General features: G+C 38.8%; 1 protein-coding gene across 2 annotated transcripts; it reads left to right on the top strand.

The window, feature by feature from the left end:
- The first annotated feature begins 546 nt into the window (after window positions 1-546).
- NAP1L4 (nucleosome assembly protein 1 like 4) lies at window positions 547-27516 on the top strand. Of its 2 annotated transcripts, XM_084263709.1 has the most exons (17): window positions 547-635; window positions 2431-2471; window positions 4719-4750; window positions 5894-5955; window positions 7428-7527; window positions 8479-8620; window positions 8730-8816; window positions 10427-10552; window positions 10715-10786; window positions 14262-14401; window positions 16446-16591; window positions 18079-18101; window positions 18736-18855; window positions 19144-19173; window positions 20414-20470; window positions 21615-21652; window positions 27238-27516. In XM_084263709.1, exons 3-16 carry the CDS (start codon window positions 4737-4739, stop codon window positions 21618-21620), a joined length of 1125 nt encoding a protein of 374 aa, XP_084119835.1. In that variant the 5' UTR covers window positions 547-635; window positions 2431-2471; window positions 4719-4736; the 3' UTR covers window positions 21621-21652; window positions 27238-27516. The 2 variants fall into 2 exon arrangements, with proteins under 2 accessions (XP_084119835.1, XP_084119834.1); XM_084263708.1 differs by lacking the exon at window positions 21615-21652.
- The last annotated feature ends 474 nt before the right edge of the window (window positions 27517-27990 follow it).

The raw sequence follows: 27990 nt of genomic DNA, 5'->3' as shown, positions 1-27990 counted from the left end.
CGGGGTGGGAGCGGACTGCGCGCGGGTGAGATGCGGCAGCCATCCACCGGCCCCCGGCACCCCAAGCACACAGTGCCCCCTCCCCTCTCCGAACTGCAACGCGCACTGCGCCGGCAGCCCCCGGGCACGCACCCCTCAGCCCTTCTCTGCCGCCAGGACAGTCGGAACCCGTCCCCCGCCCGGCCTCCAGCTAACGGCTCACGCCGCAGGAGCCACGGGGCTGCCGGGAGAGCTAAAGGACACCCGGGGGCGCCAGCGAGGGGTCACCCCTCAGCCGAGACCCGCCGCCCCCCCGCCTTGCGCGGCTCCACCCCGCCGCCCGCCCCGCCGCATCACGCGCTCTCCCCGCGCGCCGCCAGCGCCCCCAGCGCCCCCTCCAGCCTCGGATCTCTTCGCTCTCTGATTGGCTGAGCTCCGCGCCGTCGGATAGTCAACATGGCCCGCGTGCGGTGCGGCGGCTGTTTCGCTGCCAGGGCCAATCGGCGGCCTCTTTGCTGACGGAGGCCTCCGCGCTTCCGCCAATTGGAAAAGTCTTTCTTGGCGGCGGCGCAGCCCGAGTGAGCCTGCGAGGAGCCTTGCGCCTGGTGCTACTGCTGCTGCCTCTGCGGGCGTGAGGGGACGCGGGGCGCGGGCAGGTGAGGGCGCGGCGGGGCCGCGGCGCTGAACTCCCGGCCTTTGGGCGGCGGGTGGGGCCAGCGAAGGGCCTGGAATGGCCGCCGGGACGGCGGCGGGGCGCGCGCGTGGCGCCCGCCAGGGCCTGCTCTGGGGTGGAGCTCGGCGGCGGCGGGGGCCGCCTGGAGCCGCCTGGCGGGGAAAGGCGGGCCCGGCCCGGCCCGCTCAGGCACCATTTTAAGGCTGGCTTGAGAAGTTTCGACCCAGAAGAAAGGGAAGCGTGCGCTGCTTCGAGGCTGGTGGAGGGGTGGAAGGGAGCGGTTCCGGCCACACGTATGGCCGCTCTCGCCCCTTCTGGGGAGCCTGGCAGCGAGGCCTCCCTTCCCCCGCCCTCCCGGGGGAAGTGAGGGAGGAAGAGGGTGGGAGGACTGTTGTTTGTGGTGAACAGCTTCTGCGTCTCTCTCACCGCGCAGTGCTCGGGTTGAGTCAAACACTTATCCGCTTAGGTCGGGCAGGATTCTTTCGCTTGACCTCGTTCACGGTTTTGTGTTTCCCGCAGTGGGGTTTGGGGCGCTCAGTTTTTAATTTCGAGGTCCCTGTCTCCCAACTGACTGCCTGTTTAAAACTTTCACTGCTGCCACGTTTGTTTACTGCATATAACACCAGCGTTTGTAAGATTTGTCTCACTCCATTCCTGTAACATCTGCCTGTGAGGCTTCAAAATATAAAAGCAGAGAAGCAAGTAAGTTAGAGTTGAAACCAGAACCACTAGGAGATCTTTTATAAAGTCATCGATAATCAAAATAGTGGTCCCTCAAGAAAACTGCCAACATGAGCTTAAGTATTGGCTCGTATTCAGGGCTTGTGGAACAGGTTAATGAGTTTTTTTCATGACTATTTTTTCATTACTGCTTCTCACTACCCTTACAAAAAGCGTCAGACAGTGCTATGTTTGTGGCTTCCTCCAGGGTTGCATCCCTCAGCTCTAAAGTGGAAGTCGTAACTTTCCCTTTCTGATTTGTTACAGTTACAAAAAAGCCCTAGTAACAGTTGTGGCTAGAAGGCTTTCTGTGAGTTCAGAAGTGTCCTGCTTCGTTTTCTAGTTGTGCTCAGAAGGTTCGTATGAGAAGGCTTTCCTGGCAGGCGTTTATGTTCTGTACACTTGTGTTAATGAGTATGGCTTGCCGTTATATGTGCAGACTTCTCCTTTAAAGTTGCATCCTTCAGGATACTACTTGTCCTCATCGTGAACTTCGCCTGTCCTAGCGCGCTGTTTACAGTTTCCCGCAGCTTTAATTGACTCATGATGTGTGACATTTGTGCTGAACAAATTGCAGCAGCCTGCTTTGTGAGACAAGTGGTTGATGTAGCCCCCCCCCCTCCCCAAAGCTTCATGTCTGTATCAAGTTATTTGAGAATAGTGAACTGCTGGGAAGACTTGAGATACGGATTTGGCCTCTTCTTGGTGGTGACGATAACAATACCGTGCCCTTTTCTTTCCTTGGAGTTCTCCTAGCTTTTTCATATTTCGATTGCCTCTAAACAGAGCTCCCTTGCTTGGAGAATAACTGCAGCAATACGTACTATGGCTCAGTGCTTTGCTACTGTACTGTCTCAACTAGATGTGCAATTAACTTTGTCTCTTTAAACCTGGCTCTCCCTTCCCCTGCCCTCACCAGCTTTTACAAAACAGTTCCCTTAGTAACTGTGCCGCAGTTAAGTCATGGGAAGGCAGCTGTAATGCAACTGGGAATCAGAAGCTGTTTTGTAAGAAAGCTTTTCCTAATTATTTATTTATATACTGCTTCTATTTTTTAGCTACCAAAGGAGCAACTTTGAGGAGTGAAACAAGACTTAAGGTATGTGTTTGCACCAGGCAACAAACAGTGTTTGTTGTTTGTTTTTTTTCTTTCTGTTGTTATGTGTTGTTACTTTAGGTGAATTACTTCTGTCATTCATGCCCAATTTGTGTCTACTCCATTGGAGATTGCGTAAAACAAAATTGCAACAGTTATTTTTAAATTATTCAAGTTATTGGAATTTTATTCCATGGTTTCCAAATACCAATGATGATTGGTATTTGGATATTCTCTGATGGAGAATCTTGTCTTCCATCAGCAGGGTTGAAGAGTATTTCCTTACAGGAAATACAGCCCAAACAACTAAGCAGAAGAATTTGTAGGTGGAGTGAATTTTTATTTTTTTTTTTTAATATTGGCTCTGTCCTGGACCTGAGGTTGGGAGACACAAGTCTTTGAGGGTAATTTTTAAGTAATGCAAGTCTGCATTTTTTAGTTGCTTGCTGTTGCTTCCTCTAATAGTGACTAGGATCATGTAACTTGTTGGCTGAACTCTCATATTAGGTCAGTTTGCTATGTCTTACCTTTTTAATCATATTTGCGGGGTGTGTGGGGGGGTGTCCTGCCTCCTGTCTGCTATGGAAGAAAAGATTTGTATATATTCCTTTATTTCTTCAGCTGTAAGATAGTAAAATTCTTCCAATTTACTCTAGCAGATGGTTGCTAACGTTGCTGTGTTCTCTTCTTATGTTTAAGACAACAACAAGTGTTTGAAAATAAATATGCCTGGGTGGCTGAAACACAACTAGTTTCCAAGAAGTCTCTTTGTTCCTGGGCTTCACCTGTAGGGTGGGCTCATAGATTTTAAGCAGCTTTACTTCTTGTGGGATAACCTTAAGCTATATTCTTATGTCTTTGTAAACGAGCAAAGCCTTTCAACTTCAGGTGGTTGTGAAGCTGTTGCTTTTCTAGCTTAGACCAGGAATCTGCATTTTCTACCTAGGAGAGTGCCTGTGATCTCTGGGCCCTCTGCTCTTGCTGTCACTCAAGATATCTTGTCATTAGCACTTAGGTTCTTTGGTAGCTGTGAATGGAAGCTGGGCTAAAGATCAGCCTGCTTGGTCTTTGTAGAATCTAGGAAATCAGGCCTGTTGACTCTATGGATGATGGAAGGTACTACTTAGACTAAACTATAATGTACAAACTGCTGTCTGCTTTCTTGAAAGCTTGGTAGTAGAAAGTATCACGTGTGCTTCTGTGTGGTTTGTAGTGATTACTTGGATTTGTGATGAACCGTTTAGAATGGGAGGAAAGAAATCCCAACCTGTATTACTAAAATAGAAGAACAGGCTTAGCCATTTCACCCCAGTAAAGAAATAACAGCAAAATAATTTGAGCGATCTAGCTCCCTCTGGTTTCTCAGGAGAGCTAATTTAGATCTTGAGGGCTGGAGTAGTTGTGCTAAACTTAGTCCCAGTCATTTCTAAAACCAAGACTTCAGCTTAGAAGTTGAAGTTTCCTCTGTTTTCTCTGTCTTGATAAAGAAATTCAAGGTGAATCTTTATATATGGCTTTCTACCTTTGAAGCTGCTGTCAGAATCCCTTCTCTTAGTAAAAAAATTTTTTTCTTCAGTGCTTTGTTTTACTTGTCTGTATCTAGCAGCAGTTTTAGATTGTCATTCAGTGTAGTGCAGCAGAAGCAGCTATTCACAAAAATAGCCCCGATTAGGCAGACAAGTGAGGTGTGTTTTGCTGCTCAGGTGACATAAGAAAAAAGAGTTCTGAAGTTGTTGTAATGCATTTGAACTTTCGCTGGGTTTAGATCAGGCATAGTAATATAGTATATGCAGATATTAAAAATTCATTGTTTGCTGCAATACTGTTAAGGAATTAGAAAATAATATATTTATGTCTTCCTTTTTGGCTTGATGCTTTCTTAATACAGTGCAGAGCTAGTCTAGGAAATGGCTGATATTTTTGTTCAGACCTGGAGATTTAGGATCTTGTAGAAATGTATTAACATCTGGAATAGTAAACCAAACAGGGGAAAAGGATTAAACAGCAGACTGTTTAAAAAATTATGAGCAAGTTCCAGTTTGGATTTGGTGTTATAGGAACTATCCACTTTCCTGCAAGAGATCATGCATGGCAAATTTCTTAGCAAAACTAGCAGCTATTCATTTATATTGAGAATTTGAACAATGACCTGTTCTATTTTCATCTTCTGTTGAGGTAGACAAATTATCACCACACTTTTTTTGAATACAGTATATTTTAAACACTTTTAAACTATATTTCAACTTGCAGGTGGATAGAGGCACACAGATGGCAGATAACAGGTATGTTGGGCTGGTTTCTTGAAGTCACATTTTCTGTGTTTTTTATACCCATGAAGAATGTATTGCCACACTTTGATATGAATAAAACTAATTTATTTTCCTCTAACTGGACTGTGTTTCCTTACAGTGAGTTTAATACACTAATTTGGTACAGAAGAAGCTGAGATTGTAGTGCGTTGGATACAGAATTACTGTCCTTAGATTAACGTAATTTGTGTGGTCTTGATTCAGTTTTCAGTGTTCAGATTTAAATGGTCTAAAGACTTAAAAACCACTGATCTTTGGTGTTTCTGTGGTATGAGTGACTGAAGCATGCAGAAGGCACTGTTTTATTTTTTAGTTTTTATGCAACAAGTAAGTGTTAAACTGGTGTGAACACATATGTCGTGCTTGTCTTTCAAGGCTGGCAGTGCACCAGGGTAAGCCGGATAAGCTAGTCTATCCAGTAACTGATGTATTTGCATATGTGGCATCTTTTCTCTTGTATCTGAGTTAGAGTTCATTTCTGCAGTACCCAATCTGTATTCCAAGACCTATAAACTGGCAGGAAACACAGTTTGCTTGTTGGCTGTTGAATCTGGGTCCACTTTTTCTCCCGCACGGGAAGTGTGATGGAAGACCTTGTGGCAGAGGGATGGAGAGGACAAGGCCATCTCTTCTTAGAGTAGAAGCAAATATTTTTTTTTACTATTAATCAAACAATTTGATAGAGAATTGCAAACTGCAGAGTTTTAATCTCTTGTTTATCTTTCTGTATACCTGTGTTCTTTCCCATGGTTTTCTTCATCGCTTGTACTAAAAGGGTGTCTCTCATTTTCACTTGTGAGTAATAACCTTTTCCTGTCTGGAGTGGCAGGAAAAGGCCAACTGCTCACTTAAGACTTGCTGTGGGTGGGTTTTTTTGTGGTGTTTTGGGGTTTTGCCTTTCCTTTGCATTCTGTTTGTCTTTGAACTAGTTTTATGTACAAACATTCAAGTTTTGAGAAGCTTGAAGACAAGCACAAGTCTTTTAATGGCATATGTGTTTAATAAATCTATGAATCTTGTTCTGCAGTAAATACTGGAAATTCAGAATACTTTTGTTCTTAAGTGTTAACACTTTTATTAAAGTGTTACCTTTTAAAACATTTTTAATTCTTCTAGTAAAACAGAAGATACTGCTTCAGATTCTGTGGAGGCGGCTAAAAATGCAAGTGACAAAAAAGGTAAGAAATACATAGTAGTAGGTAACACTGCAAAAGTGGGGTAAGCCTATGGCTTTGTGTATTGAAGCTTCTTTACAGTTCCAAAACATTCAGTCAGAACTGCAGATGTGCTCACTATTGAAGGCAAAGCAATTGTTTCTAGGCTAACTGTACGCTCTTTGATGTTCTCCATGTTTATTGCAGCCAAGATCAAAGTAAAGGGTATATTTTAGTAGCTGAAAGTATTTTTGGATATATTGTGGCTAGGATGCTTTACTATTTTATGAAATAACACACTAAATGCTTGCAATAAGGCCTGTATAGACTAGCTTTTAAAACATGTGATCTTTATCAGCATGATTATTAAAATGAGCAGTCCTGTATGACTACTATTTCTTTACCATTTTGTTTGTAGGAAAATGTGTCTTGATAATATGTCCTGTTGAGAATTTGATTGTTCGTTTGTGAGGTGTACAGATAACTGCTGATTAATGCTTTTCAAGTTAAAACCTCTGCATGCAGAGAAGCTACAGTTCTATTGTTATTAACTGGAATACTCATTTGTTGGTTATAGTGAACTATATTCCATGTGTGGTCACTGAATATTCTTTAGGTCTCACTTTTTAAAATTTACTGTTTAAAGAAAGCTTTTGTGGCCAGCAAGTGTAAATTACATATAAACTGACAGCGTTGAATGATTTCATAGTCAAGTTGGATTATGAAAAAAACCCAACACACAAACTCACCTATATAAAAGCTTCATGAAGTTGGCATGTGCTATGTAATATATTGGAGTTTTTTGTACTGTCTGGAGAAGAGCAGTGAGAGAGAATGAAAACATTTGAGAAGCAAATGTCTTCCCACTGTGAGCACCTATGCAGTTATTAGTAAGGATTTTTGACTCCTGACCCACATGTTTTAGTCCTTAGGTCCCATAAAAATAGTCTTCTCTGAACCATTGTGATGATTTAGGAGTCTTGGAGGCTGCGAAAGTACCTTGATGCAAAAAAAGTAATAGTTAAGGAAGTGGTCATAGTGATACGCTGCTTTGCTGTTTTATTCTTTAAGAGGCAGATACACAGGAAACCACTTTTACAAATGCCTTGGAAGTATGATTCAGTAGTTCTTCTCTTGCAAATTTATATGTGGCTTACAAGCCGCAGCTAGTGTGGAGAGATGATAGAAAAACTCCTGTTTTGCAGTTTTTTTCATAAGAGAAGACAGGAAATACACTTATGTCATCAATGTACTAATTACTTCTAAAAGCATTAGATGTATTTGCAACGAGGAAGGTGCATTTTCTACCATTATCCAGTTTTCTCTCTCTGAAATCTGATCCTGGGTTCATTTTGCTTAAGCTGTTAATTTACAGTGGTGCTATTTGAGATCTGGAAGGCAGTATTTTTGCTGTGACTGCTGTAAGACACGCAGTATGACAAAAGCACTGTAAGTATATTCAGTTTTGTTTTAAAAGTTGGTTTCTGCCTTCATAGAAAAGCTAGCAGACCAGGTGATGCAAAATCCACAGGTCCTGGCAGCTCTACAGGAACGTCTTGACAACACAGCGCTTACTCCTTCAAGTTACATTGAAACGTAAGTACAGAGCATAATAAAATTCTTGGGAGGCTGAAAGCATAATAGAATGTTATTAGTGCATAATTAAGGTAGGAAATTAGAACAAATGATTCACTAAGAAAAATGGTTGACTTAACTGTGATTCATAGGGGTTTACTTCTGGAAGGAACTCAAGTTTTAGTTTACTTACACAAAATTGCAAACAAAATTTTGTGCAGCATTTTACTTGGCTGTTACTGTTTTGATTAGAAATAACTCCACTCGCACCCATTGATTTCATTCTGTGACCCTTACTTTGTAAGGGAATATGCTGCATTGATTGGCAATTTCTGCAAGATTGCTCTTCAGCATGTAAAGTTCAGGACTTGTAAATCCTTAGTTCAGAGATTAGTTTTATATTAACCATACAGTAGTCTTAAACTTTACATTTTTCCCTTTAGTAGGTACTTCTGCTTTGATTTCTTGACTGGGAATAGCTGATAGGCATCTTTAAAACAAAAAACAACAAAGCAAACTCACCAAAAAAACAAACAACAAATGTTATGAGAAGTTCTGTTTACCTGAATATATATATAAAGGCTTAATAATGTAAAGGACAGTCAGGTGGTGTATACTTGTATGGCCCAAAACTTTTCCCTGTAGAATGCACAGTTCTTACTTTTCATACATGAATCAGCACAACTTTAGCTTCAAAGTTTAGGTGTAAACAAAGGTGTTAATTTCAGATCTCTGAATTACACGGGGAGGGTGGTGGCCCAGGGAGTGGAACAGAAGATAAATCTTTGAGAGCAACTTGGGTAGGAATAGGTTTTCCAAACTTTTTGGAATAGGTTTTGAAGAAATATGTTTGTTGGACATAAATTTTTTACTTAAAATGTTCATTTAGTTATAAGCAGCCAATTTAAGTGATATATTAAATAATGATGAGGCTACTAACTTCTAACCTTAAAAGAATTGTTTGGTTTTTAGCTTACCAAAAGCAGTGAAAAGAAGAATTGATGCCTTGAAACAGCTCCAGGTGAAATGTGCCCATATAGAAGCTAAATTCTATGAAGAAGTACATGATTTAGAGAGAAAATATGCAGCACTCTATCAGCCTCTTTTTGATAAGGTGGGAAGACTATGCATATAATCTTTGTCTCCTACCTGAGTCAGTTCTGTTTCCATATATGTAAATTTACATCTTTCTTTGCTTTCTTGATTTATATTTTCTAACACAGAGGAGAGAATTTATTACTGGGGAAGCTGAGCCTACAGATGCGGAGTCAGAGTGGCACAGTGAAAATGAGGAAGAAGAGAAGCTAGCTGTGAGTACAAGCTGGGCAATGAAGTACAGATATGTCACATTTTCAGAATTCATTCCTCTACAGTGTTTTGTATTGAAAGACTCATCTTTTGGAAATAAATTTTATCTGTAATGTACTATTGAGATGAATATGCAGTTACATCCATGAAATGGTTTAACCCTTTAGTTTAGCCTTTTTTTTCAAGTTTGTAACTTGTATGAATGAACTAAGTTGCCTTTGTTTGCACTGTTCGTAACCTGTTAACGGTGTCTTTCTGATAATGGGTTCCATTCCAGTGCTACATGATACCCCAAGATAATAGAAGGCTGGCTGTTTGTCTGCTTGTCCCCTTTATTTTGGGGGACATAATTAGCTTTGATTTTCATAAATACAGATTAGACACAGAGATATCACCTATTCATAAAATGGAATTTAGCTAATAACGCGTGTGCTGGCTAGCGGAATTTGCCTAATAATGTGTGTGTTGGCTAGCAGATTACTACTTGCCTATTGAATTAGAGGCTACCTAGATTTGAGGGATAATATGATCTGTAGGCTGCCTCTTACTCTTCTATCATTTTTGGAGATGCATATTCACAACTTGCAGCTTTTTCTCAGAGAAACGATCTACATAAAATTCTTTGCCATTCTGTCAGGTTTTCTTTCCATTTTTTTTTCTTTGGTCTGTCGCCCTTCAGTGTCCTTTACACGCTGTTCTGTTTGCAAAGTGAATTGTTCTTTGTTTTTACTCATCTCATGAGATTTAGCATGACACAGTATTCCATGTGCACAAGCAAATAAGGTTCTTTGGGCTTTGTATAAATGTAGCATTGGCAGGCCATGTTTCATGCAATTAGAAGATCAGAAACATGTCTAGATGGCAAGTAAACTGCTGTTTCATATTCTTGGCTAGTCAATGCAAGTAGCTGCTGTTCAGAAGATTTTACATATTTGCTGCTATCTAGTGGTATAAAAGGAATGGTGCAATACACAGCTAATTCCAGCTTTGGATTTCCTGCTGCTTGGGGGGATGGAAAAGTTTTTTTATAACATTTGACATCAATTATGTGTAGGGAATACTCTATCACAGAAGATTAATAATTATGTGTAGGGAATACTCTATCACAGAAGATTAATAATTGAAGACAGCGTAATAATGAAAAAAGGTCATGCAAACCAACTTTACGAAGTATTATGCAAAATTGGGAAGCTAAAACAGTGTTTCAAAGGGCAAAGTTAAATTTTAAGTTTTTAGATTAAACATTAAGTGGCACATGAAGATACAGGAATGAGATTAATAGAAAAATAGAAATGTATTTGCATTTTTTCTTTTTCTAGAAAGATAGAAGTGGGTTTCAATTGTTTTGAGTTTCACTGACTTAAGTACTTCTATTTAGTCTTTGTATAGAATTACAAAAGACATGAAAGTAAATCTGAATTAAAGGTATGTATGTTTAGTTATGTAAATAAACCTTGTCTCTTTATTTACAGAGAGAAAACAGTGTAAGTTTTAAATGGTCCTTAAACATAGCTTCAGAGATGGAAAATATTTTATATATCTACCTTTGCTTATTAAATACATTAAAAAGCTGTGATTAGATTTCATAAATGTTTCTGTATTTGTTTCACAGGGAGACCTGAAAAATGTAGTGGTAATAGAAGAAAAAGCGGAAGCAGAAGAGACAAATATCAAAGGAATTCCAGACTTCTGGTTTACTATCTTTAGGAACGTAGATATGCTAAGTGAATTAGTACAAGTAAGTTTCTCCTTGGAAAAGAATAACTTGTCATGTGTTGAATGAATTGCTGTTTTTTTCCAGTTATTAGTGAGCGCTTGAAGAATGTGAGAGACACCAAATCTGAATTTAAGCTGAAATTGTTCTAAATAATACTTGCTGAATAGAATTCTTTTTCTTTAGGAGTATGATGAACCAATCTTGAAACATCTGCAGGATATTAAAGTTAAGTTTTCTGAACCTGGACAGCCTATGGTGAGTTTTCTGTAGTTGTTCCTCATAAAGATTTTAGCAATAAAGTGAACAGCATTTCAAAATTTTAATTTCATTCTACTGAGCTGGAATGTATGTTGGGGGGTCTTTCTAGGCTGATATCTTCATGCCTTGTCTCTTGATTTGCCTTCAGCTTTTTTGACCCTTTGTTCTTTCATCCTTAGTCTGGATATCTATGATATTGTAGCTTCTAGATTCCAACTCTAGAAGCTGTCTCAATTCTGTCTAGTTTTCCCTTTTTCTCTATCAAATTCCAAAATAGCTGCTCTTAGTAAGAAAATTGCATAGCTGCTTTTGGCTTGAAAATGAATTATGGAAAAAGTTGTAGTTGCCACTTAGTATATTAAATATTTAATAAAAGATGAGATATGAATTAGTAATATTAAAAAAAAGGATGGATACAGTGTCTATTGAAAGAGATAGGAAAATATATTAGGTGGTCTTTTAAAAGTGTAACTAATAAGCAACTAATTTTAAAGTGCAACTTTGTCCTTTTTTCCAAAATTGTTTCCTTGTTTAGTTTTCATATACAGAAACACATTCTGTGTTTGTCAAAAAAGTTATTCAGTGGCTTATTTAATTCATGCAGACTGTTCCTTGAACTCCTTCTGAGGAGGAGGCAGGGAGAAGGATGGGTTTTGAGCTTTCACACATCCTTTCTTTAAACTTCATCCTTCTGCCTTTTTCCCTTTCTTTGGTGTTTTTCACTTTGTCATGTGGAGTTGTCTTCTGACGGTCTAAAATAAATGCAAGAAATATTTCATTAAAGGTTCGTGTAAGAAAATGGAAGCAGTCTCTCAAAATACCTCTTAGAGGTACATAAAAGCTGAAGCAAAATTGGTTGGATTTATTTTTCTCCCATTAGTACCAAAAAACTTGAGCTGATAATAGGCAAGGGAAGTAGTATGGACAGAGAAAGATGGGGAATTCAGTTCTTAAATATTGCTAGGGCTGAAGGAAGATAGGACTTTTTTTAAGAAAATTAATTGTTTAAGCATAGGGTTTTTTCATCTAAATGCCACTGAATAGATACGCTTTAAGATTTGGAAATACTTGTGTTTGCCTACAGCATTTTTGTGTTCCCATTCAGATCTACTTTACCTTAAGTTGAAGAGCTACTCTTAAAACATAATGGATTTCTCGTCTCGCACTGTTCGTAACCTCTTGACAGCACATTTCTGTCAATAGGTTCCATTCCAGTGCTACATAAAATCCAATAATGGAAGGTGGATAAATTCCATGTCCCTTCTGTTTTTGGAGACAAAAGCATTCTGAGCTACTTGAGTGAAACTTGCTGTCCGGTTGTGTGTCACTGTCTTGTCTGAAATTCTCTGGCTGTTGAAAACAACTGCAGCAATGGTACCCTTATACTGTAAAAAGCTCATATAACCAGTGTGTAATAAATACACTAATTCTGTTAGAGATTAGGTATTGCCACTAAAAAAAAATATGTGGCAATTCACCACTGACCTAAATTAATTACCTGTAATTGCTGTCCTCCAGAAGCAGACTTAACCTGGTTAAGTAAAAATGCTTGCAAAGTTCTTCTTTGCTGTAGCCTGTGTGTATAAACTTTTATCTCCATACAGCTTAAGTGATTCTATTTGCTTTTATTTATTTATAATGTAGCAATAAACTTACATATGTTTGTATAAATGTAGTTACTACTTATATAACATATATCTATTTAGACATTGGGATCCTAAGCTAACATATTCAGACCTGGATGACACATTGGGGTATGACTTAGCTTTCTTATTTTAAGCTGCTTTCTTTTTTTGAGCTTTATGAGAACATCTCATATTATTGGGGAAATCTAGAAATACATGCTACAAAGGTAAGCTGATATGAAAAGCAGAGACATCCAAATAAAGACTACTGGAAAGGTTATTACAACTCTTCAAATAGCATGTGAAACTTGAAGCCTCTTACTATTGTCTCCTAATTAGCAGGTATGGAATGAAATACTGAAATGTAGTCTCTGCAGATATCTTTGTCTTGCTAGTCCTTGGGATCCTGCATGCTAATTAATGCCACTGGCTACCTATTTATAACCCCAGTGCCAGTTTGCAGGATTATTTGGGTATGAATGTTAGTCACCAGTAGTGGAGAAGCTAAGTTTGTAACTCATCCCCTGAGTGCGTTTGCTGGAGAGACTTGCCTTAGCTGAAGACAGCCTCCAAACCCTATTGTCTAAATTGAAGTTCTTTAAAATGGAAATAAACCTGAAATAGACTATGTGATGCAAATATAGATATTCCAATGTGCATCTGGTTCCCAGTGGCATCCTTTCCTGAGCATGTTAATTGGGAAGGCTGCTGTTGCTAGCTGTCCCTAGCACTCCTCGTCTGCTGTCTTTGCAGATGTGTCATGTGAGGACATTCAGGTGGTCTTAGAAAGGAGATAGTGTGGAAAGTCTAAGGGGCCTTTGGGAAAGGAGTGAGGAATAAAGATGTTTGAACATGCTGCTGTCTCTAGAGTTGTTGTAATGTCTGCACACAGTGGACCTTTAAAAAGAGGGGAGGTCAAGACAGCCTGGGCTGATAACGGACCACTTCTTGGTCTGAGTCTGAAAAGTGCTTGGGGAAGTATATCCATGAGTTATGCAACATCTGGTCTGCAAGGCTAGTGTTTTTGGCGATTGCCTGTCTTGTATGTGCACTAGGTCTAGTTCTCATGGCATATTGCCAGGGTAGTAAATAGACAATATTTAAGGTAACTTACAGGCATTTTGACTTTCAACCTTTCTGTGGTGGTGAACTGACCTGCCTAAGCACACTTTTACATCCTTCAAGCAACTAAAGCAATGCTCCTGAGAACCTGTTTCCCCTGTTCCAAGGCAGCTTGAATTTTGTTTTACTTCAAAAATAGTTCATAGTTGATCTTGAGCACAAAGTGGGTGCATGTAGCATTGTGCAATTGGCTTTTGAAAGCTTTATTTATTTGAAAATTGATGCGTTGTGTACACTGTGGTTTTCTGTAACTGGAGCCTTTTGTTCTCCATTTAAGAAACTGAATTTCTGCAAACAATTTTCAGGTGCCACAGGAGGAGCAAACTCAAACATAGGCAGGAGCACCTGCTTCAGGCTGTATCCTCTTAAAACAGGGATGATGACTAGGCTTTCACAGAAAATTAAACCAAGACTTTTTTCAAGTTCTTATTCCTATGGTTGCTTCTAAGACAGAAGTTTGATAGCTAAAGGTGAATGAAATGTGGCAGATTAATACTAAAATTATTCAGGTAATATTAGCCAAGGTTGTCCTAGCTTCTTGCATGTTCAGAATTGGTTGCTGTTCTTCATTTCCTGCTTCCGTGGATTAAAAGATACATTTGTCATCAAGTTCTTATTTTTTTTCCCCCCTCTATTCAGAGTCTGTTTAATGGCAGTTCTACTAATGCACTATTTCTAAGATAAAAATTAGGGTAACTTAAAACTATAATGGAATTTTCTTCCAGGCTTTCTCATTAGAGTTCCACTTTGGGCCCAATGACTACTTTTCTAATTCAGTCCTGACGAAAACATACAAGATGAAGTCGGAGCCAGACAAGACAGATCCCTTTTCGTTTGAAGGACCTGAAATAGTTGATTGTGAGGGGTAAGGAAAAATTGAAATTCAAATAGCTGCCTGAAGTAATAGCTTGTGTTTTCCAGATGCTGTTTTCTTGTATTGTGACAGTGATTAATGAACTAAAAAATAAAGCTTTTGTTGATATAAGAACTGCAGATGTTTGTAGGGATGATGATGATGATCTTAGCCTTAGCATGCAGAAGTATCATACCTAGATATAGATACATTTTGCTATAGTATGCATTTTAAATCTTACGCCTTTCCAATTTAATAGATTATTAATGAGGTAACGAGCCTTTTACTTCCAAATAACTGGGTAAAATCTTTTTAGTTGTTCAATTTCATTGACTCTTTTTCTCAGTCTAAGTAGCCTCAGACCCTTGGACTCTTCCTCATCCTCTCACCAGTTTTTATTCCAGTGGTACTCTTGAATCTGGCAGGAATCGGTCACATGTATGAGCTGTTCTTTCGGCCTGTTGTAGGGCTAGAACATACTGGCCATGCAGTTTGGTGTTATGGTGCCGTGTACTTCTGAACAAACTCAGACTGCTGCAGTTTTGTTGTGTTCAGAAACCAACTGTGACATGGTGAATTCTCATCTCTGTTCTTGAAGTCTAGGGAGTTGGACACCATGTGAGACTTTTTTTTGGGGGGGGTAAAATGCATACTGTCTAACCTAGTCTGTTCTCTTCCAGTCACAGAATCACAGAATTGTAGGGGTTGGAAGGGACCTTAAGAGGTCATTGAGTCCAACTTCCCTGCCACAGCAGGTTCCTTAGGGCAGGTTGCACAGATAGGCATAGATTGCACAGGGTTGCACAGACGGGTCTTGAATATCTCCAGAGAAGGAGACTTCATAACCCCCCTGGGCAGCCTGTCCCAGGGTTCTGTCACCCTGTGAAAATGTTCTTCTGCATCCATCAGTGATCTCTGATCTGTAACCAATGTTCATTGCCACAAAAGAGCACCTTACTGCACCCTATTTTACTTGGTGGTTTTTTGGCCTCTTTTTTTTCCGCCCTTCAAGGATGGGGGTTTGGTGGGAGGAGTTTTTTGTTGTAGTTTTTGGGGTTTGTTTGGAGTGGTTTGGGGGTTTTTTTAAACTAAAGAAACACCAAATTACTTGCTTCCGTAAAGGCACTCTGACAACCTCAAAATGACTGTTAATTAACTTTAGTTATTCCAGCAATGTTTTCTGTTTAAATCTTTCAGAGGAGGAATCCCTTTGTAAAATATCAAAAATTTTTATTTCAGTTCATGTGTCCTGATGTTGTTAGATACTGGAATAAGTAAAGCAGGAAAACATTTTTTGGTGACTTTTCATGCAGGTTAACTAAAGAACTGTTGAATTTGACCATTTATTTATAGGAGAATATTTTGAGGCTCTTAAGGGTCTCTGTGACACCATTATTTATATTAGAAGAGAACTAGCAGTGTTTACCTCTCATTCTTTGCCATGTGCAATTTTGGGTAAAACTATATAGGCGGATGGAAAGAGACTCTTAATTGAGACTCTATCAGTTTGCATAGTAGTAGGGAGGCACTGAAAAGTAAGCTTTTTCAAGTTTACTGTACTTGACTTCCAAGTCAGTCTCAGTACTGTTTGGAGAGCTAAAACTTGCCTCTCCCTGGCCACTCTGCATTTATTTTCTTAAGGTAACTGGACACTACCTTGGTCTGTAGTGAGAGGACACAAGGCATTGTTTTATACTGATCTGACCACTGAAAGAGTATTTCTCAGTTGTTGAGATTTTTTTTAACATCCTAATCATGTCCTCTTACAAAACTAGCAGCTGGGGCGAATGGATATTAAAGTGTGGATGGAGAGGGGGCAGGGATTATACTGAGAAAACATGATTTAGCTTTTTCATTTAGGGAAATATTGCATTGATCCAGTGTATGCATAGTTGTTTAGCACTGTGGTCCATCTAAATGTCAAGTAGATTAAGTTACCAGTGTGAGTAAAACTAGCTTTAGAGAATGGTAAGCCATGAGGTTTGTTTCTCTAGTGCTCAGTTCCTTATTTTCACTGATGTCGTTTTGAAATGCTGTTTCCACATGTTGTCTCTAGGTGTGCTATTGACTGGAAGAAAGGAAAAAATGTTACAGTTAAAACAATCAAGAAAAAACAGAAACACAAGGGTCGAGGCACAGTTCGGACAATTACTAAACAAGTACCTAATGATTCTTTTTTTAACTTCTTCAGCCCAATAAAGGGTAAGTTTGGAAACAGAAATTTTAGGATTTTTAAAATATGTTGTGTTTTATTTGTATTTATGCTGCTGCATTGTATAGTCTGTCCTTACTAGAGGAAGATGGCAAACTGCAGCCCATCCAAGCAGATCACTTTATTCTGACATTGCTCTGTACAATTTGGCCGTTAGGTGTGCTGTGTAAACATGTTTCATGGTATGGAAAGAGTCTTGTGTGGACTCTCCTAAAGAAATTGACTTGTTTTACCACAGGGTGGCTCCCTGCCTCAGTTTGAGACTTACAACATGCAAAAGACATTTCTTCCGGTGTTGGTCAAGTTACAGCATACAGGTTTAAATGAAACCATGGTTGAAACGGAACTTCCTGTGTTGTTTCCAGTGATAGTGATCCCTAATGCTCTGTCTGTACCTTCCTAGTTTTCCTCGTTATGTCTTGTTAGATACATACATGCATATTTAAAACAACTTTAGATGGATTTAAAAATGCTTCTTCATGATATATCTGCTGTTGTACTCTGCTTTCAAACATGGATAGAAGACGCAGTGTACTTTCTGGACTTCAAAGCTGTACTCAACAAAATGGACACTTGTTCTTGATTCAGTCATGGGCTGTTATGATCTACCTGCCCCCTCTAAATATCGCTCTAAATCCCTTTGTACATGTGGATAAGAAACAAATGATGTGTTCTCAAAGTGGAGTTTGTTTGGTACACAAACGCCCTTTAACTTAAACAACTTTTTTGTTGTTACAAGCAGTTGTTGCTTTTAGCAAGGGATGGAGATCTGTGTGCCTTACGGTGGTTTAGTACTTTTTAAAATACTTAAGGGACATACACTGGAAGTAGCTCTATAAGAAAACTAGGACGAAGACATCTGCTGGCAATTGATACTTGTATTCTCAATTTGAGAACAGTAGGATCACAGTACTGTGGCGCCCAAGTAGAGGAGGTAAATCTGCTTTTGGGTGTTTTAGTTGTTTGGGTTTTTTAACAAGCAAAAAAGAACCCCCCTCCTGTTCCTTACTGGTTACAGTACCAGGCCTCTCCTCAATCATGCTTTACAAATTCCTGACAAAAATTTAATCTACTTGAAAGCATCCAGGGAGAGCAGAGGGTGCTGGTTTAGTGAACTAGCAAAATAAAGTAACTGTAATTACAGCATTAATTAAAATAGGATTAATTAATATATAAACAAAATGTTTTTCTCCTTGAAGGGAGAGATGTGATCTACATGCCTTCTGAACCCATCCTTGTAGAGAGTATTTTCTGTGCAAGGTATCTTTGACATTAAAATGGCAGCTTTGATGCTGCTCTTACAGCACATAAAATTCTTGCAAGTGCAATTTCTGTGGGTTTCATTTAGGATGAAGCTGAATGGTCTTCAAAGGTTTAATAGTTAGCTTCTGAAGAGTTCATAACTTTCTGCTACTGAGGTCAGCTAGACTGTATTATACAAACATTTTCTTAAATTTGCTGTCTCTTCTTTTTGCAGTATCTGGTGATGGAGAGTCATTGGTAAGTTTACATTTCTGATATTGCATGACTGCTCTTTGACATCTTTTTTTTTTGCTAACCATCTCTACTTAGTACTTAATAAAACAACACAGACAGTCACTATGTTCTTATAACTATTTTCGCTTTTGCCAAAGCTGAGCATCATCTTGATAAAATGAAAGATACTGTTGACTTCTCCAAGTAATCCATTGACATTTTGCTGTTAAACATCTTGCTGATCCAATACATCTATAAATGGTCACTGTTGGGAAGGGGTCATTATTTTCTCTACCCACTCATTGCTACTGCATGACTGGTGTATGATATTTCTTTTTTTAATCAATTTGAAGCATTCTGAACAATCTGTAATGTCAGAATCAGCAAAGTCTATAGGAACCTTTTTAATAGAAATTGTTTCAGCAGGCCAGTAGCTTGTATGCAGCAATTAAACTTATAAGTCTAAATTCTCTAAATCTGGACTTAGATGTGCAATATTACTTCCCTTGTTACAAAGTGAAGGATATGAAAGTACACCTGAACTTCAGGCTGATATTGATGAGTGTGATGTTTCTCAAACCTGTAACTCTGATACGCTTTTGTTCTTCTGTAACACGTGGCATTTTTAGTAGAAAAATTTAACTGACTTGCTTTACAGGATGAAGATTCAGAATTTACTCTAGCAACAGATTTTGAAATAGGACACTTCTTCCGTGAAAGGATAGTCCCTCGCGCTGTGCTTTATTTCACTGGGGAAGCCATAGAGGATGATGATAATGTACGTATGTTATGGGAATTTTGTTGGTTTGTCACAATATAGAAAGATACATTCTCCTTTTCTGATTAGACTAGTACGTAGTATTAATTACATCAGGATAACAAAAAAGCCTGAATAGATTCCCGTTACTTAAGAATAGGAAAGAATCCTTCTATGATTCAAACACACTACGAGTTGTTAATCTTTGCTTCTGGAAGCGGCTTAGTTACTGTGTTTGAATATACTAAACTGCAGAAGACTTGATGCAAATATTAGCAGAGCTAATAAAACCTTGGGTTTGTTTTTCAGTTTGAAGAAGGTGAAGAAGGTGAAGAGGAGGTGAGATGCATGCTGTGTCTTTTATAGATAACTACCTACCATGTTCCAGTTCCAGAAATAGCACTGTATGGAGCAGAAAATAGTTGTTTATAAATGCTCTTGTGTATGATGCCTCTTTATAAACGAGTTCAGCATTCCTGACTTGCCAAGTCAGTGGCCGTTTTTCCTCTTTATAAAAGTACTTGCTACAGGAACATTCATCCTTTTTTTTCTCTAGTGTTTTGAAAACTGCCTTCTGATATGACTCAAACTAAAGATGAGCTCTATTTTGGAGTGCTGCATGATAAGAATCTTTAGTCTTATTTTTAAATATCTGTTACTTAGTAGTGAAATTCAGTTGTCATAAGCTTGAAGATGGAGCCTTGCTAAATGCAAAGTAAAAAAAGGGAGATAAAAGCTTAATTTAGGCTGGATTTTCTAGTATACTAAGAGCTTGGGTCCATTTACAGTAGTGTGTTATCACTGCAAACGTACTGCGAAAGGCTTTGTGCAAAATCACTAAATGATACCACACCTAAATGAACTAATACTTTCTACAGATAATTTTAAATCTATTTTACAGATTTTACTATGCTATTCTTGCAAATTGGTTAAGGGCATATTCCTGAGTTCACTGTAGCAGAGTATGCATCAGTCTGCTTTCTCTCCTTGCAAACTGCAGTGCAGACTTCTGGGCTTAGGGTGTTGAGTGGCTAAACATTTTGTTTTTATTTTTTTAAGCTGGGTCTTGATAGAACTGTACATGTATTTTTAATCTCTTTGCAGTGCCAGATGTACACACGCCTACATCCAAGTAGTAACAACATTATGAAAATACTGCAAAATCCTGTGCAGGAGTACATAGCCTGTCTACAGCAACCCAAATAAACAGAGACTCTTGAAGGAAGTCAAAACAAAGAACAAAACTAGACATACATACTTAGTAACAGAACTGAAAAGTTGCAGATAACATGGCAGAAGTAGAAAAACAAACCCCAAACCCATGCCTGCTGGGAGACGTATGTAGGAAGGTAGCCTTAAGCCATGCTGAATCTTTTAAACCTAGTTTTTAAATCTTTTTCTAAAGACTTTGCTTTAAGATTTTGAAGATGCTGAATACTTCTAAGTCGGCCCAAGTTGTTTTAATGTTGACATCTGAAACAGTGGTAATATTACTTGCTGTTTTGCTTTTTCTCCGTTACAAGAAGCTGCACTTTTAACCTGTTTTAATTTCTGTTAGTTTATTTCTATTTTGTCATAGGAGTTGGAGGGGGAAGAGGAGGGAGAAGAAGAGGAAGATGCAGAGAGTGATCCTAAGGTAAGAATTTTTGTGTGCTTAGTTATAATGCAGACTCTAATCATAAGTAATCTAGCTAAGGTTAATTGTAGATTGTGAAAAGATTAATAAATTGTTAAAAAAAAAAACAAACCCCAAGCTTCTGACCACAAATGTTTTATCTTCAGCACTCAATTTACTCTTAGGGAAGTTAGTGTTTCCATAAATTGAGAAAATGTATGGCTTGTCTTCCAACCTACACCAAGATAATTTCTGAACTGTGTGCCTTTAGTCCTTAATGGTATCTCTATGCTATAATAGTATATTTTTTTTTTCCGTTAGAAATGTTTTATTTGAAATATTCTGTGGCTGGACTTCTACTTAGATTGTCTGACAAGTCTCAACTAGCTTGTTTATTTTCTTTTTCTTAAAATTGTTGGTTTTGGTTGTGTCCTGATGGCTGCAGGTTAGACTCTACATGTCTGTACTCAGCTAGAAATCGAAAAAAATTTATTCTCCAACTTTGAATTTTAAACTTTACGAGGCCTTGTTTAAAATTCAGCCTTAAGGGCTAGTGCTCTTTCTGATAGGTATTTTTCAATCCTTCAGTCACAGTGAAGTTAATGGTTACATTTAAGAAAGCTGGGACAGTTGACAGTCGACAGTCTTGTTCATTTATGTCTTTAAAAGATGAACCTTTTCATTTTTTATGAAAGCCCAGATGAAGTGAAAGGCATGGAAAACTGCTTGATCTTTGGATGAAAGTCTTAACATGTCACTCTTCTGACAGTTTTATATACATCATCATATCACTAGTAAATGCTTTTTGTCACCATATCAAGAATTCAGCTTGTTTTTCTTTAATGAGCAATACTGTACACTAAAGAAGGTGGAAAGATTGATCAAACAGGTTTAGAGTGGTAGAAATGAGTGTTCCAACCCTTCTGTGGGATCAGAATGCAGTGGTGTGTATCTGTAACGGTAAAAAGTGGGACAGCTGAGACAATGTTAGTTCTGAGTCAAGTATATTTGTGCAAAGTATCAAATATCCTTTCAAAGGATTTGGTATTCTGTAGAAAAAGAGCTTAAGGTATCTTGGAAGGTTATAGTTGTTGCCTCCTGTATTATTTTGTACATTTCACTTTTCATTCATGCTGACAGTTCCTTTCAATTTTTTCCCATTTAGGTGTAATTTAAGTCTGTTTATCATTCATACATTTCTAGGTAAGGTGGAATTCCATTCATACCTAACTTCAAGAGTCCCATATGTAGCCGTGCGATGTGGTTTGTCTTCTAGGGTTTTCTGGTTTTTCGGGGGTTTTTTTCCTTATATGGGGAAAAGAAATGGGGGATTGGTGACTTCAGGGTTTAGGTTTTATTAGTAAAAAATAAGAAGAAATGTGTGTAGAGATGAGCATCTTTAAATTATGTAATTAAATTAGATTTTTCAGAACGACCTCTCTGCCTTCCAGGCACAGCTTCTGCTTTGCCTCTGTAGCAGTCAAACTGTATGTTACATACGCACGCTAAAAGATCCTGAGACTTGTCATGCTTTATTTTTTCCCTTGTTTCTGGTTTGATGTTTCATCTCTTGCTGTTCTAGTGTACGTACTTAAGAAATAATTTGCATCTCCTCTGCTGCTCATGACCTCTTACAAGTCATCAGCCTAGTATGTGGGGTTTTTTCCATGTTCTCATTTATGCTGCCTGACAAAGGCAGGCAGTCGCTCTTCACAGAACCTTAGAAACATAGAATGGTATGGGTTAGAAGGGACCCCAGGGATCATAGAGCTCCAACCCCCCTGCTCTTGGAGACCTTTTCTTGAGCTCTCGTGGTTCTGATGAGGTATTGCTCTCCTGCTTACTTGTCTCTTTAAAAGAAGGAAAAAAGTCCTTCTGTTGTATATGGACATCTTTCACCTTTCATCCCATGCCTCAGAGAACAATACCTGCAACAGGGTCCATACTTTTGTCCCATGTATTTTTTTTTTCTTTCTTTATTGGCTACTTAGAAGAAGCTGTAATCTTTCCAACTCATTCCCTCTCTATATAGATAATGCCTTTTGCTTTGTTAAACTTGGAATTGGGCTGTGTGGGTTTTGTGGGGGTTTTTTATTTCCAATCTGATAAGCTTTGAGAAGCCAGCCATCCTGCCTCAATGTACTTGCACTGTTTATTCACCTCTGGTAGTAGAACATCTATTTGTCACAGCAGCTTATGCCACGCTGCTGCAATCTGTTACACACCTGTCTTCCCTTCTTACAATTAAACATTGTCACCCACTGGCTTCAGTTTTTCAAGTCAACTTGGAATTCTGTTTTTTGTTTCTTAAGACCCTTTGTCTTTTCTTCCTCCTTCTGTCCATCCAATTTTCTGGTGCTGTTCCTCCCTGTCCCTTGCCCCTCTGCCTTTCCATTGCTCCCTGCTCTTCTTAAATCTGGAGTATTTTTTCTTTCCATGTACACAAAGTGTTCTTTTGTCTGTTTTCCATTCAAATTCAATTTCTCATCTTCAATTGTTTCCCTATTATCTCCTTCATTGTTGATAGTAGATTTGCTAAACAAGTGTCAACACTTTCTTTGTCAACTTTTCTCCTTCCTCTCACTCCTGTCAGTTTCAAGTATGTTTGAGTTGTTCAGCTGGAACCTTCTGTTAGACAAAGCACTTACGCTATATGTTACGCTATATAAGAAGTTGTGGCTTTGGAAGACTGAGCAGATCACAGGAGGTAGCTTCACAAGGTGCTATGAAAACAGATAATGTTTCATCTAGTTCATTTTTCTGTGTACTTGCATGCCCTGTTCCTTTAGCTGCCTTTATTTCATATTACTGATGCTAAGTTTGAATAGAGAAGTAGCTGACAAAGTAATACAGAACGTTGCTTTGAATTATGAACTAAATATCTGCTGTGGGGACAGGCTGCGTGTGCTTTAAGGTGCTTAGTCTATTTTTTTTAAAGCAGCAGTGGCAGAAGAGCCCACTACTAGCAAATTCATTTTTCAGAACCTTTGAACCATTCTGATCACTTGTGGAGGAGAAAGTTCAGGCTGCTGACTTGCTTAGCTCCTGTTAGCTCAGAGTTTACTTTCCATATATGTTTGATACCCTTGCTTTTTCTCTTTCAGTAAGATAGATGAGGCTTAGCTTTAGGATCCCTAACTGAAATATTTTGTGGTAGGATGTTATTTTAAATATTGAAAGGCTTACTTCCTTGCTTGCTGTAGAGGACACTGGCTTTAGTGCCTGCGGCCTGCTTACATGGTGCTGTTGGCAGCAAAATCTGTTTGGGACTCAGGTGAAATCGTGGTGGGCTGCCTGTGCCCACATAACTGCTTCAGTGGGTGGGAAGCTTCCCAAAAAGTGATTTGTAAAAGTGAGGAGGTAAAGGCTTGATTGCTCTTTGAATCACCTAGGAACATGTCCTGTCTAATCTGTTTAAACATTGAAGATTAATAGAAATTCAGTATCTCATTCAGCAGTAACTTTATGTGGAAAAGATCTGGTTTGAAAGGATTAAACTGCAAAGATAAATGGCATGGATACATCTTCTAGGACATAAGGTAGAAGCAGTGGGCTGTGTAGATGAAATTCATGAAAGCAGTATGACCTCAGACCTCCTTTTCTTCTCTGCTTTATCCCTATGATCTTGCAGATGTTAGGTGAAATTCCCTCTTTCAATCTGATGCATGTCCTCTGTGTCAGTAAGCAGCTGATGCAGTTTAGCTCATGTAATTGCTGATACCTGACCAAAATGGTCTGTATGTAAATTAATTAGCTCAAGTTTCTTGTGTTGTTCTACTGAGTAGTCAGATGTCAGAAGAAAAATGTTTGTGTCCATTGTAGCAAGAGGTTGTTTAATTCTGAGCAAGTGGTGCAATAAATAAGAGGCAGAAGAAAAAAGCATTGTATTGATGCTTGTTAGCAAAACAGAAATAGGTGGGAGTCTCATTTACTTAGTTTTCATATCCACTGGAACAGTGTCTCAAACTGTAATCTAAGGCCCAGAGCAGTTTAAACTCCTTGCACAGAATAAATAAATATTAAATACCTTAAAGATGTAAAAACAAAATGCTACAACTTCTCATATAAACTCAAGTCACTACTCACAACTATTACAGAGAAGCCCTTTATGACAGGAAGAATCTTACTTGTCTTCATAATGCTGGTAACAAACTTCAGTACGTGTGTTTGCTGCTAAATTTGTTTTAAAATAAGGTGCAGTTCCTCCTTATCTTTTCCAATTAAAGTCTCTGTTTGATCTTTATTGCCTGGCTGATGCACCATTTCTAAGATACCTTGAGCAGGTAATACAGAGAAATGCAGCCTGAATGGAAACCTGGCTAGAATGAGGAGATAAATAGCACAGGGTCGGTCTATGGCAGACGAGTGGACTGGTAGTCGTTGGGTGACCGCATGTCACTAACAGTCTGGGCGCCATGGGAAGAGCAAGCCCATGCTTAATAGCCTTGCCTGAGGTAGTGTGGTTGTGGTATCTGTCACTGTACAGCTGGGGCTCTGGTCCCTGGTCTTACAGGAGCCATTAGAGGCCAGAGGTAAACTTAAATACGCTTGTGCCAGCTGGGGCAGCTGTAACTTGAAGAAAATTGTGGTAGTCTACCTGTGCTGTTGTCATCTCAAGGTTAGACTGTGAGATGCTTCGTGTGAGGCTGACGGGTACCTGAAGGCAATATGGCGCTCACGTCTATGCTTACTCAGCATGAGCCGTACTGTGTTCTTGAAATAGTGGAAGACAATCAAATGTGTTGGAATCTGGGCCTGAGATACTGCCTTGTTACTTATGCCCTGTCTAAATGTGGGGGTTTAATATATATAATATATAAAATATATGGTTGAGATATGCCCTCAACTGTAAGCCAGAGGTAGGGTAAACTAGCAGTACTACTGCTAGTTTTCCAACAACTGACTCATATCCGAGAACCCCTTAAACTGTTTTGGTTATTTGTCTGAGAGCAGTAATCAACACTGGAAGGTCCTTAAGAAGGAACTTTGTAATCTTTGTGACTCACTTGTTACAGGATAAAGATTTCTGTGCAATAATATTTCAGTGATTACAAAGATAAAAACAAGTATGAAGAAAATATAATGAAGTTTATTAGAAAATATAGGGAGGCTTTTGGTCAATGATTAAAATTTGGCTGAAACTGTTGCAGTGGTCAACCTAGGTGTCTGTAAATTTAGCAGGTGAATAGGAAGGAAGGATGGAGATGGAACATTTTTAAAGTGTTTTCTAAGTAACGGGATTGTTACTTGATTATAGCTCCTTCCCTCCTCCATCCATTCAAAGCGATGCTATGAACTACCCTGTGGCTGTATACAGAGCAATTATAAGAAAAGGAGATAATTTTACGAGCTTTTAGATATTGTTACTGTTTTTTGCTTTCCTGTAAATGAAAAGGTGTAGCTGTAATTTAGTGGCAGTTAGAATTATTTTTTTTTCAGAGAATGCTAATTTTATGTTCTGTGTAAACATATCCCTCTTTTTCAAGAGGGAATTATGCTGCATTTGGTCTTAGATCAGTTAAAGTGAATTCACACCAGGGTTACTTGGACCCCCTGACAGATGAGGGTGCAAAGTTGAATTTAGCCAGATGTGTTGGGAGAAAAATAACAAGGAGGAAGTTGGAATGGTCTTTAGCATGTCTCTGCAGAAGAGAATTTATTCCGGATTTCCAGTGGGAATGATAGTGACCACTATAACCCTAAAGCATTTTAGGTGAGGAAGGGAAATAGTCTGGGTTTGGTACAGATCATCAAGGGCAAGCTTATCATAAGGAATCTTAGTTGCACCTGTTCTTCCTCACTACAGGCAAAATGCTTAGCTTGTGGTCACTTGGTATGTAATGCTCTTGCATGTGTGCTTCTTTACATTATATTTAGGATAGTTACTAAGAAACACTCACTTTGTGGTCAGTGACTTTCAAGGCATCCTGTTTTTTTATACCTGCTTTTTTTTTTTTTACTAGCATTCAGCAGGTTTCTGGGGCTGCTATTTTTTTAATAATAAACTGTATTAAGAATGGTAGAGGAAGTACACTGAATAAATTCTCCTGCTTTCTAACAATCCTATTTTACAACAAAAAAACCCACCCAACAACAAAGAACTGCATTGTAAAACCTGAAGTTCTTGGCTGTTTGGGTATTTGTTCTCCTTCCCAAATACACTTCCTTTTGCCAAAGGGGAAGTTGTTTTACTACCTAATGGAGGTTTTTCTACTTCTACATATTCAGATTAACATGTGGACTTGTTGCCCAGTGTTAAAACTGTTGAATAGTTAGCTGCTGGTGATGCAGAACCTAGAAGAAATCAACACATGAATTACATTTTTATCACCTTAGCAGAAAGGGCAGGGCTTCTAAGGGAAAGCCAAACGTGCTGCAGAATAAGCAGCCAACCTTCCCTGCCTTCCTCGCTCCTCAGTGCCAACGAGGAGGTGACAGTTTATTGTTCAACTGTTCTAATCAGGACTGAAAGTCAAATTGAGCCTCTGGTTTGGGGGAGTAGGAGGTGGTTTGCATTTGAGCCTTGGCCTATTGGATGGAATGTAAAGAACACAAATGTAGATTAAAAACACTATGGGGTACCAAGCAGTTGTGGGATGGGGGGACCCAATAAACATGGTGACTGCTGTTCAGACCTAGCTGGAGTTTACATGTAGCTTTTTTGTACATGTTAATGCTATCTCTAGTGAATTCAGAACTGCATAGCTAACTTTCTTTTATTTGCTGAAGTATTCACCTCTTGCCACTTTGTCTTTAACTGTTGTGGTGGTTTTTTTCCCTTTATACAGAAAGATTCCAGCCAACCTGCTGAATGCAAACAACAGTAATAAGGAAATACCACTTGGAAGTGATATTTGAACAACTTGTAAGAGATATTTGGATACCTGGCCTGCAGTTCAGGATATTCCATCGCTGCAGCACAATCTTATTAACAATGCTTAAAATTAATTTGTTTTAAAAATGCATGATTTTCACTAACTTTTCTTTATCGCTTAACATGTACAGTGGCAACTTCAATGCATTTGGGAAATAAGAGGTTTAAATAAAGCACACTCTACAGCCGTTGATACACTGTAGCTAAGTATGTCAATAGGCCTTTAGAGCCTTTTGCCCTATGCATAGGGGAATAGTCCAGACTACCAAGCAAGGGTTATCCATTTTCTTGTTAAACATTCAAAACTGCAGAATATCAATGTGTTGAGAAGCTGAAGTAAATGGATTACGTGTATGGTAGCTGAAACAGAGCAATATATGACTTTTTGCTAGTTTTCCTCCCCTCTTTTTTAATGTTTCTTGCAACCTACAAATTGAACTAGTGCTTGAGCAGCTTTAAATGTCATATTTATTATCTCAGTAAAAACAATTGAAGTAATTTTACTTCATTGAAGGGGGTGTCATATTTGAAACTTAGTTGTTCATCTTACTATTTATTTATTCATGTTTGTAAGTACTTTGACAGAATTAGTGCTTTTTAATAGTTTTTAATATACTTGAAGATCTTCCTCTTTTGCATACAATATGGGTACTTGTGAAACAATTTG

Source organism: Gallinula chloropus (genome assembly GCF_964237585.1).
Source record: "Gallinula chloropus genome assembly, chromosome: 4".
In the NCBI taxonomy this organism is placed as follows: Eukaryota; Metazoa; Chordata; class Aves; order Gruiformes; family Rallidae; genus Gallinula; species Gallinula chloropus.
This window is presented reverse-complemented; position numbering and strand designations above follow the sequence as displayed.